An 11,344-nucleotide genomic window follows, 5' to 3' on the forward strand; every position below is an offset into this window, starting at 1 on the left:
CAGCCTGAGCAAGAGCGAGACCCCGTCTCTACTATAAATAGAAAGAAATTAATTGGCCAACTAATATATATATAAAAAATTAGCCGGGCATGGTGGTGAATGCCTGTAGTCCCAGCTACTTGGGAGGCTGAGGCAGGAGGATTGCTTGAGCCAGGAGTTTGAGGTTGCTGTGAGCGAGGCTGACGCCATGGCACTCACTCTAGCCTGGGCAACAAAGCGAGACTCTGTCTCAAAAAAAAAAAAAAAAAAAAAAAGAATTCTTACAGGCTGGGCGTGGTGGTTCACGCCTGTAATCCTAGACTCTGGGAGGCCGAGGGGTGTGGATCGTTTGAGCTCAGGAGTTCGAGACCAGCCTGAGCAAGAGCGAGAAACCATATTAAAAAAAGAATATTCTTTTTAAAATATAAATTTGTAAACTTCCTTAAAGAAAAAAATAAAAAATTATTAAAGAAAGAAGAATTCTTACAAATCAGTAACATTAATAAAAAGACCAATAATCTAATCAAAAATAGATGAAGGATTTGAACGGCCATTTTTCCTGAAAAGATATATTAATATAAATGGCCAATAAACACATAAAAGGCACTAAACTTCATTAGCCATCAGAGAAATGCAGATCAAAACCACAATAAGATACCATTTCACATCCACTGGGATAGCTACGACCAAAATGTCAGATAATATGTGTTGGCGAGGACATGGAGCAACTGGAACTCTTATACACTGCTGGTGGGAATATAAAATGGTACAGCCACTGTGGAAAACAGTTTGATAGTTCCTCAAAAAGTTAAACATAGTTACCACATGATCTAGTGATTCCACTTCTAGGTATGTACCCTAAAGAATTGAAAACATATCCACACAAAAACCTGAACACAAATGTTAATAAGCAGTATAATTTAGAATAGCACCAAAACAGAAGCAACTCAAATGTCCAAGAACTGACGAAGGATAAACAAAATGTGGCCTATCCCTATAATGCAGTATTATTGAACAATAAAATGGGAGGCACAGCTACGTCTGTGGGCAGAGCATTCCTGAGGTCATTTGCACCTTCTGACAAGAAAAATACGGTCAATGTCTTGAAATGAGTGCTTATAGAAAGGATCCCGCCATGAGCAGTTTCTGCTGTACTTGGATGAGTCCAATGCCCTGGGGAAGAAGTTCACCATGCAAGACATTGATGAAACTCATGTCTTTGTAATAGCAGAGTTGGTTAATGTTCTCCAGGAGTGAGTGGGTGCATTAATGTACCCAAGCGTTTTTTTCTCTTACTCAGAAGTGAAAATACTAGATATTGACCACTTAGGAATTGTAAGCAGCAAAAGTGAAAGACTCACCATTCAGTATCGTATGTGACTGATTAGACTTAGAGGACTGCTTAGGAGCCAGCTATGGGAAAGACCAAGAGATCATTTGTCCAGAAAAAAGCCCCTGAACTGATTTTTTTGTACCCTAGAATTAAAAAAACAAAAACAAAAAACAAAAAAACTTTAACAATTGGCTGTAATTTGGCTTATTATTCTTTATTAAAATATAAATGTCAAAAAAATCCCAATAAAATGGAATGTAGTACTGATACATGCTACAACATGGATGAACCTTGAAAACATGCTAAGTGAAAGATGACAGTCACCAAAGACTACATATTATACGATTACATGTATATGAAAAGTCAAGAACAGGCAAATCTATAGAAAGTAAATTTCTAGGTGAGGAAGTGACTTATCTGAGACCACCAGTCAGTTGTCACCTGAGCCTCACCTGGACCTCACACTCTTCACTACCCTATTTATGATTAGCAGCCAGAGGAGGGATTACAAAGCATTAAGAGCTATACTAACAACAACAAAAAAACCCACACAAAACAAAAACCACAAATTAGGATGTAGCATTTCCAATTAAAAGTAAGTCAGGAGTAGATGATCTCTGAGAAATGAGATTATAGCTGATTTTTATTTACTTTGTGCTTTTTCATACTTTCCAAACTTTTCCTATATTAATTTTGTAATCACAAAATTCCCAGTTACTCCTAAGGAACATCACTGGGCACAAATGGGTCAGAGATGTGTAGTGGTGGATGGCCACGGCACCACAGGGAGGAAGCAAGGTGTGATTTGCCAAACATGCCAAGAATGACTTTTTGGTTCTCCATAGAGTTGTTTTTAAATGTTATAGCTGGAAAATGGAAATAGCACAGGATTAGGAGAGAAGAGGGATGAGTTTTCATTCAAGCTTTGCCAATCACTAGTGAAATTATTTTGGCTAAGTTACTTGGTCTATTTCCGCATCCAAAAAATAAGAGGATTGGGTCATGAGGTTTTTAAAAGTCTCCTCCAGCTCCAAAATTCTAAGAGTCTATGAACACTTCAGGAAGGAGAAAAAGTCAATTTCTTGGAAACTAAAGACGTATGTCCAATTGCATTTTTATTCCTATACCCACCCTGTATGTCAGACGCTGTACTAAACACTCTAGAAACATCATCTCAGTGAAGCACTACTGTGATCTCACAAGGTAAGTGTGATTAATCTCATTTCACAGATGTCCACAGACTTTACTAAGGCTCAGAAAGGTTTCATAACTTGCCAGGATGTGAACCGAAGGGTGCCTGACTTCAGGGTTGGTTGGTGCTTTTAACCTTTATGCAGGCTGCCTCCCTTACCAAGTACTTTCCTATTCTGAGCGGGCAGTTCTGAAACCACGAATCCCTCAATCACAACCAAGTGGCTGAGAACTGGAAAGTGATAGCCTACAATGATTCCTGCAAAAAGAATAAACTGATAACTTCTTAAAATATTTTTCACATCTTGGTTTTGTGACCAGTGATTCCAGAGATAGCATTTTCCTGTTTAACAAAAACATCCTAAGAAAGTAGGGATAATGTTCATCTAAATATATTATAATAAATTATCCAATAATATCCAGTCAAAATCCATTAAAACTCAGTAGAGGACCAGAAAGGAAAGAATCCAGAAAGGAATTCTAGAAACAATTCCAGTAAAAAATTGTAAAGTATGCCTGTTGGGAGGTGGGATCACATGCAGGTATCCCTGGGGCAGAAGAGACCATCACAGTGGTGTTCTCTTAGGAGAAACCTAAAGGGGCCAAAAGTACAGGTAAGGCTAAGAGGATCAACCATCGTCATTTTTGATGGCTGTCTTGCAAACTTTATAAACCTCTGCTTTCTTTTGATACATATAAAAATCTCATCAAACTCACAGTTTGTATTACAAAAAGCAAGTTTTTTTTCTTTTTTGGTAATTCAAGTATAGAATGATATTATAATACTGAATATATTTTTACAAGCTGCACATCCTTCTTACCAAAGATAGACACATTTCCCAAGTTATCCAAAAGGTAGTTACTAGTAACTTAGTGATATTTCTAAGAGTACCTTGGAATCTTGTTAATGAGCCCTCCTTTTGGTTTTCATTAGATCAGAGGTTCTAAACTGGGGGAGATTCTGCCCCTCAGGGATGTCTGGAGACATTTTTTATTGTCTTACTAGAGGAATACTACTGGCATGTAGTTGGATATGTTGTTAATTAAACAACAAAAAAATCTGGTCCTTAAAAAAAAATCAAACACAAAGTCAGGGCCAAGCATCAAACATAAGAGGATTGAGTGAAACTGGCTGAGGCTTATGGTGACCCAATCTCTTTACCGCCAAAAAGAAGATCCAACTCTGGCAGAAGTGAGCTTTGCCACAAAGGGAAGTTCAGAAGAGTGGATATGATTCTAACAGTGGTTTAGACCTGTTAGAGACTCACTCTCGTTTCCCAGGTTGCCATTCATTTATTAACGAATGCTGAAGTCATATTTCTGCCTCCTCACCCCACCCATATTGTTCTCACTAAGGTCACCAATGGCTTTCTAAATGCAAAATCCAATGGATGTTTTTCAGTTATTACCTTATCTGACCTCTGTGCAGCAGCTGTTGCTATTTAATACTCATTCTCTATTATTCCTCAAGCACTCTCAAACCTTGGCATAATTCTATTGTTCTCTTCCCAAATGCTGGTATCCACTGGAGTTGTCCTTGACCTTCTTCCCATTCCCTCCAACACTTTAATGCCACCAGCTATTACCTAATCTCTTTTCTAGTCTAAAACTCTCTCCATAGCTCAAGGTCTATTGAACTACCTAGAAGACTCCATGACCCAAATTTCCCTATATGTCCATAACTGAACTTATTATTTTTCCCTCCAGCCCATTCCTCCTACTGTATTCCCTTTCTTTTTTTTTTCTTTTCATTTTTTCTTGCATCAGCAAAATCTCTGTGCTAATGCTACAATTTTATTTTATTTTTTTATTTCGGCATATTATGGGGGTACAGATTTTAAGGTTTCAATAAATGCCCTCCCCTCCCCCACAAGTTTGAGTTTCCAGCATGACCATCCCCCAGATGGTGCACATCTCACTCATTATGTATTCCCTTTCTTAATGGAAACTCTAGTCTTCCAAATTTAAAAACTCTTCTTTTCCTACCTCATTCCCACCAATGAAACTATCACTAAATCCTCTTATTTAACCTCACGTATAATTCTCATATTCATTCCCTCCTCTCTACATTAATGGCACAGTCAAGGCCCTTAACATCTCTTCTAAGAACCATCACAAAGATATAGTTAACTCTACACTTCAGTTCTCCTCCTTAATCTATCCTCTACCCTGTCCACAAGTTATTTTTCTGAAATACAAACTGGTTCATGTTAAGTACCTTCCAAGACTCCTCATTCTCTGCTGAAGCACAGTTTAGCATAGTGGTTAACAGGCACTGGAGGTGGAAAAAGCTGGATGCAAATTCTAGAATTTTCTACCTACTATGTAGCCATGAGATACTACTTATCCTCTCTATGCCTTAGAGTTTTCATTTATAAAATGGGGATAATTATGCTTACCCCAAAATGTTGTTAAAAGAATTGTAAAACGATGTATATAAAACATTTGTTCTAATATCCAGACAAATTAAATACCTAATAACAGTTGTTATAAGATGAAGTTCAAATTATAATACTTACCATAGTCCTTTATGAGCTAGTCACTGCCTACTTGTTTCATCTCATTTCCCATTAATCCTTTCTCACATTCTACACTGTCATACTGTTTCACATCTTTCTGCCTTTGTACACACACTTTCCTCTGCCTAAAAAGCCTAGCCTCCAGTGCTCTGTTCAATAAGTAAACTCTTTGGCCTTGATCTTTGCCCTTTAACCCTTATATAACTCTATCACTTTATATTACATCTATTTCCCTGTCTACTTCCCACACTAAATTGTGAATTTCTTGAAAGCAGAGATAAATGGAGAAAATAACACAAAAAACTAAGAACAGACAGAAAGTTACCTCAGGCACAGAACCTGATTAATGCTGAACAAATTTAAAGGACCTAAAGTGATCATTCTCTTTTCAAACTAATAGAATGTAACTAACGGTTTATTAATTGTACTTTTTTATCCCTCCCCCCAAAATCCAGATCCCATTAGAATTTTCTTTTTTTTAATGCATCAGCCTGATGAGTGTTTAGGTGAGCAGGTTAGGAATCTAGCACTTGGACATTCTTTTTGGTGTTGAAATATAGCTGAGGAGGAACTGGGATTCAAAGTTGGTCTTGAAAAATGTTTCAGTTCCGGGCAGAAAAGGCCTTTTCCTGGTACGCAAGTTGGGCTATGTGAACCTTTAGTGAAAACTTCATTGTAGCCATGCTGAATTCAGTTTTTTTTTTTTGTTTTGTTTTTTTAAGGCATGTTGTTCCCTAAAGAAAGTTGTGACAACTCACACTCAAATAAGCCAATATGTTAAGTGAGAGTTGTCTGTAGAAGATTTCACGATGGGAACCACCAAGTGAGGAATCGGAAAAGTCAAAATACTAAGCAAGTGGGAGTAGTCCCCATCATAAGGTAACTGATGACTAAATACTTCAAAAGAAACATGTTGGCGAATACCAAGGCTATGACAGCTCTCAGACCAGAGAAAGTGTGGCCTGCAGGGTTAATAGTCTTCAAATACTACAGGAACATGAAGAAGGTAGATTCCCTTGTACTAAGAGGCGATTACAAACAGCTCATTTACTCGTGTCAATAAACCAAGTCATATTCCTTTCTGAAATCCGAGATGCCAGGTTTATCACATAACCAGTCCACACATTTTTAGAAAAAGTATTTCCCCCTTAATTATTAGGAAAAGATGTTTAAGAGGGAGGCAAGGAATCTACATTTAAAAAAAAAGTGAAAAGGGCAGAAATCTGGACTTCGCTAGCACTGCTCGATTTGGACACTGCTGTGACGCCTGAGAAACAAATTCAAGCAGGGTTGACATCATTTTGCTCCTCCCGGAGGAGCAAAGGAAAGAGATGTCTTAAGGGAGCTGATCCCGGGGGAGCTACGGGGGAATGCTGTCAGTCTGCAAAAGGAGAGGGTCTAGGAAAAGGAATCAACGCTGGGGAAAAGGGTGGCAGCAGCGGTGAGGGAGGGGCTGCGCGAGGATGTCACAGACGGGCGCGGCGGCCAGGCTGTCACGGGCGCCCCCCTCCCGGCCTCGGGCCCCAGTCACTCACATGCGGGGCCCGCGCCCCCTCGGGCTCCTCCCGCCTCGGGGACAGCAGCCGCCGGGGCGAGGAGGATGGGCCGACAACTTCCTACTTCCGGGAGAGCAACCCGGAAGCAACCCCCACGCCACAGGCGAGGCCCCGTTCCCTAGGGTAGCTCCTCCTTGTCTCCCTGTGCTTCCGCCAAAAACAGGACGCACGACGTCGCGGCGCGCGCGCGAACTCTCGAGAGATCTGGAGAGTACAGGTTCTTGCGCCCCCTGGCGTCCCGCTCGCGCTGCCGCTCTTTGTCCTCACTCACCCTTCTCTACCTGGACTGACACAAACTTCGTAGCCAAACTAACTCAACAAGCATTTATTGAGTCCTCTACTACGTGCCCGGCTGTGTGTTAGTCATTAAGGATGGGGATGGGAGAGGTACGTAAATGAAGAGCAGCTCCTTCCCTCTGGGGGCTCCCAGTCTTGGGAAAGACAAGAGAACAAATCCCTTTAATTTCCACCCATCAATATTCATCAAGCGCTTACTCTGTGCCAGGTCTTTACTAAGCACTTTTTATCCATGAAACCACGTCAACAACCCTATGACATAAATTTATTCCCACATTTATCCTCTTACAAACCAAACAGTTTTATAGGGAGGTTAACTTGCTGAGATTACACAGATAAAAGAGCAGAGTGGTCAACATTTGAACCCAGGATAAGGATATCCTGCCCTGCCTGCAGTGCCAAAAGTCTTCACTGCTTTCTACAAGAGATCTCTAAACATGGACGCTTGATTTATGACAAAGAGGTGCACTAGAGGAGTGAGAAAAGGATAATATTTTCAATAAATGGTGCTGGGTCAACTGTATATCAACATAGAAAAAAAAACTTGACACCTACCTCATTGCATACACCAAAATAATTGTGTTGTACATCTATATGAGAAAAACAAAACAAAAATTCATGGCTGCTATGTCCAATACTGCTGCCATGCAAGTGACTACTGAGCGCTTGGATGTGGATACTCAGAATTGAGATGTTCTATAAGAGAAAACTGATATATTGGACTACATTAAATTTAGAATCTTCTGATCATAAGAAGATACGATTAAGAGAATAAAATGACTAGCCATAGAGTGAGAGAAACCGACAAAGAGCTTTTGTCCAGGATATATAAAGAACTTCACCAAGGCTGGGTGCAGTGGCTCACGCCTGTAATCCTAGCATTCTAGGAGATCGAAGCGGGGGGATCGCTCAAGGTCAGGAGTTCGAAACCAGCCTGAGTAAGAGGGAGACTCGGTCTCTACTAAAAATAGAAAGAAATTAATTGGCCAACTAAAAATATATAGAAAAAATTAGCTGGGCGTGGTGGCGCATGCCTGTAGTCCCAGCTACCTGGGAGGCTGAGGCAGGAGGATGGCTTGAGCCTAGGAGTTGGAGGTTGCTGTGAGCTAGGCTGACACCACAGCACTCTAGCCCAGGCAACAGAGTAAGACTGTTTCAAAAAAAAAAAAAAGGAACTTCACCAGTACAAAAAGGACAGCCAAATAGAAAAAATGGGTAGAAGATTTGAACACGAAAAGACAATATCACAAATAGGATGTCTATGGGACTGCAAACTAATTCAACCTCTGTGGAAAGCAATATGGAGATACCTTAAAGCGATACAAGTGAATCTACCATTTGATCCAGCAATCCCATTGCTGGGCATCTACCCAAATGATCTAATGACACTCTACAAAAAAGACACCTGCACTCGAATGTTTATAGCAGCACAATTCATAATTGCAAGGCTGTGGAAACAGCCCAAGTGCCCATCAATCCAAGAATGGATTAATAAAATGTGGTATATGTATACCATGGAGTACTATTCAGCTCTAAGAAACAATGGTGATATAGCACATCTTATATTTTCCTGGTTAGAGCTGGAACCCATACTACTAAGTGAAGTATCCCAAGAATGGAAAAACAAGCACCAGATATATTCTCCAGCAAACTGGTATTAACTGAGTAGCACCTAAGTGGACACATAGGTACTACAGTAATAGGGTATTGGGCAGGTGGGAGGGGGAGGGGGGCGGGTATATACATACATAATGAGTGAGATGTGCACCATCTGGGGGATGGTCATGATGGAGACTCAGACTTTTGGGGGGAGGGGGGAAATGGGCATTTATTGAAACCTTAAAATCTGTACCCCCATAATATGCCGAAATAAAAAAAAAAAAACAAATAGGATGTCTAAATGGCAAATACGCATAAGAAAAAGCATTTAATTTCATTAATCATTAGTTGTTAATGAAATGACTACTGAGATACCATCATACGGGCTTTAGAATCCCTCAAATGAAGAAGACTGGCAATACTAAGAGTTGGCTAGGAAGCAGAGCAACAGCAATTCTCACAGGCTGCTAGTGATCATGTAAATTGCCACAGCCACTTTGGAAAACAGTCTGATGTTAATTACTAAATTACATACATTACCTATGACCCAGCAATTCTGCTTCTAGGTATATACCCCCCAAAATGTATGTTCAAGTGCACCAAGATACATATAAGAATATTCATAGCAGCTGCATTATTTGTAACAGCCACAATCTGGAAGCACCCCACATGCCCGTTAACAATAGATTACAGAAATACAATGTAGTATATTAATGCAACAGTATGCTACACAGCATGGAAAAATGAAAAACTAGCCACTACATAAAACAACATGGATAGGTCAGGTGCAGTGGTTCACGCCTGTAATCTTAGCATTCTGGGAGGCCGAGGCGGGCAGATTGCTCAAGGCCAGGAGTTCGAAACCAGCCTGAGCAAGAGTGAGACCCTGTCTCTACTATAAATAGAAAGAAATTAATTGGCCAACTAATATATATAGAAAAAATTAGCCGGGCATGGCGGCGCATGCCTGTAATCCCAGCTACTCGGGAGGCTGAGGCAGAATAATTGCTTGAGCCTAGGAGTTTGAGGTTGCTGTGAGCTAGGCTGATGCCATGGGACTCACTCAAGCCTGGGCAACAGAGTGAGACTCTGTCTCAAAGAAAAACAAAACAAAACAACATGGATATATCTCACAAACTTAATGCTGAAGAAGCCAGACAAAAAAATATACACTTTATGTCTCCATTTATATAAAATTCAAAAACAGGGAAAACCAATCAGTGGTATTACATGGCAAAAAGTGGTTATCTTTGGGGAAGAAGGAAGGGGTAATGATTAGTAGGGGGCTTCTGAGGAGGTGGAAACATTTATATCTTGATTTGATTTGATCCCTCATGGCTTCTAGCTACTCCAACTTATTTTCTGGATCTCTCAGGCTGTAATTCCAGGGGAAACTTCTGACTGTTCAAGGCTGCTGTGGAGCAACCAGAGCTCAGGAAGCACTGTGTGTTTACTACAGCCCTCATTCCACTCTCTTGCAGTTTTGTTTGGTTGTCCATCTCTCCTAGAAGGTGAGTTTCCTTCGGGCAGGGCACTGTGTGTGTGACTCACCTATGTCTACTCAGTGCCTCATGGCTGGTAGGAGCTCCAGGAAAAGATTTAGGAAGAAAGTGACCTTGGAGGTAGCGTATAAGTATTCAGACATTGGAGCCTAGGGATGGCACAAGACTCACAAGATATACAGTAAGGAACTACATAAAATCCAGAGAAAGGCAGCTCAAATAATAACAGACAGAACGGAACAATGATTAAGACTTTTCCATCCAGTTCAAGGGCCAGAAAGTAGGCATGAACACAAGACTATAGGAAGTGCAAAACTAATTATACTTTACATTAGCCCATTATTCATTAATTTAAAATGTAGCTTCCTATTCATTAGTCATTCAAGAAAAACTGAGCATCCTTTGCTCAGTACTTTGCAAGGACAGTGCATAGATAAAGAAGGCCCAGTTCCTCTCTCAAGGAGCTCACTGTCTAGTTTATCTTTACAACTTTGTACATCCTTATTCCCACATTACAATTAAGGACATTAACATTGAACTGTGGTTAAGAGCACAAGCTCACCAGGTGTAGTACTTTAAGCAAGTTATTTAATCTCTGTAAGATTCAGTTTCCTCAAAGTAAAATGGGAATGGTAATATCTACTTTGTGGGTTTTGAAGATTAAGCATAAAACTAGACAATAAAGTGCTTTGCTTGATAGTGGATACATAGTAAGTGTTCATTTAGCCATCATTAAGTGGTGTGCAAAGCATTTACAGTATATGTTTATTCACTCACTTCATTCTTGTCCTCCCTCCAAACCTGCTCGCAGCTCCTCTACTTTGCTTTTCCTCTTCAGGCCCTGAGCAAACCTTTTTTACAACTTTGATGCACCAGCCAATCATTTTATGCCTTGCTCTAGCTCTGATCCCTTTGACCTGCATTCTCCTTTTCTTCATCTCCCATTCTCTTCCTGGCCTTTCCCTCTCTTCTCTCCCCAGCCTCCTTACCTTTGGAGTTTGGAGGTTCAGATTTGCTGTATGGCTATGGAAAAACAAGTATTTAAGTGCTGAGTCTCAGTTTTCACATCTGAAAAATGGGAATAATACTATTTGCAGGATTGCTTTGTGGAGTAGATGAGATAAAGTGCAAGGGCTGTGTCTGAATCTCCCAGTGCCTTCAGAGAGTTCGTTACAGGCATTTCTCAGCTCTATCCCATTTTATTCACTTCCTCCCCTTCTGATCCCAGTCCAATTGTGGGACTTAGAAATTCCTCGAATTGAATGTTAGGAAATAACGCCAATCAAAGTGCAGCCTTGAAGTTGTTCCCGCCTTCCATGCCTAAGTGAACCAATCAGATCGTCCGGAGGGTCGCGCGGTATCGCCGCT

At 40.5% G+C, this 11,344-nt stretch overlaps 1 protein-coding gene across 5 annotated transcripts in view; it reads right to left on the reverse strand.

Annotated features, from left to right (window-relative positions):
• The window catches only part of C5H6orf89 (chromosome 5 C6orf89 homolog), a 55,082-nt gene that overhangs the window by 31,034 nt on the left and 12,704 nt on the right, over positions 1 to 11,344 (reverse strand). The window contains exons 1-2 of one of the 5 annotated variants that reach the window (XM_012746839.2): positions 10,966 to 11,339; positions 1,341 to 1,455 (exon numbers count right to left, since the gene is read on the reverse strand). The exons of 1 other annotated variant lie outside the window; for it this stretch is intronic. Coding sequence is in view for 1 of the 4 variants with exons in the window: in XM_012746837.2 (XP_012602291.1) it covers positions 6,558 to 6,559 (2 nt within the window). In the remaining 3 variants the exon portion in view is untranslated. Of the gene's footprint in view, positions 1 to 1,340; positions 1,456 to 6,557; positions 6,724 to 10,965; positions 11,340 to 11,344 lie in introns of those variants that run through there. 3 more of the 5 variants (XM_012746838.3, XM_012746841.2, XM_012746837.2) reach the window with 3 other exon arrangements.

The sequence above is a fragment of the Microcebus murinus genome, chromosome 5 (assembly GCF_040939455.1).
Source record: "Microcebus murinus isolate Inina chromosome 5, M.murinus_Inina_mat1.0, whole genome shotgun sequence".
Taxonomy (NCBI): Eukaryota; Metazoa; Chordata; class Mammalia; order Primates; family Cheirogaleidae; genus Microcebus; species Microcebus murinus.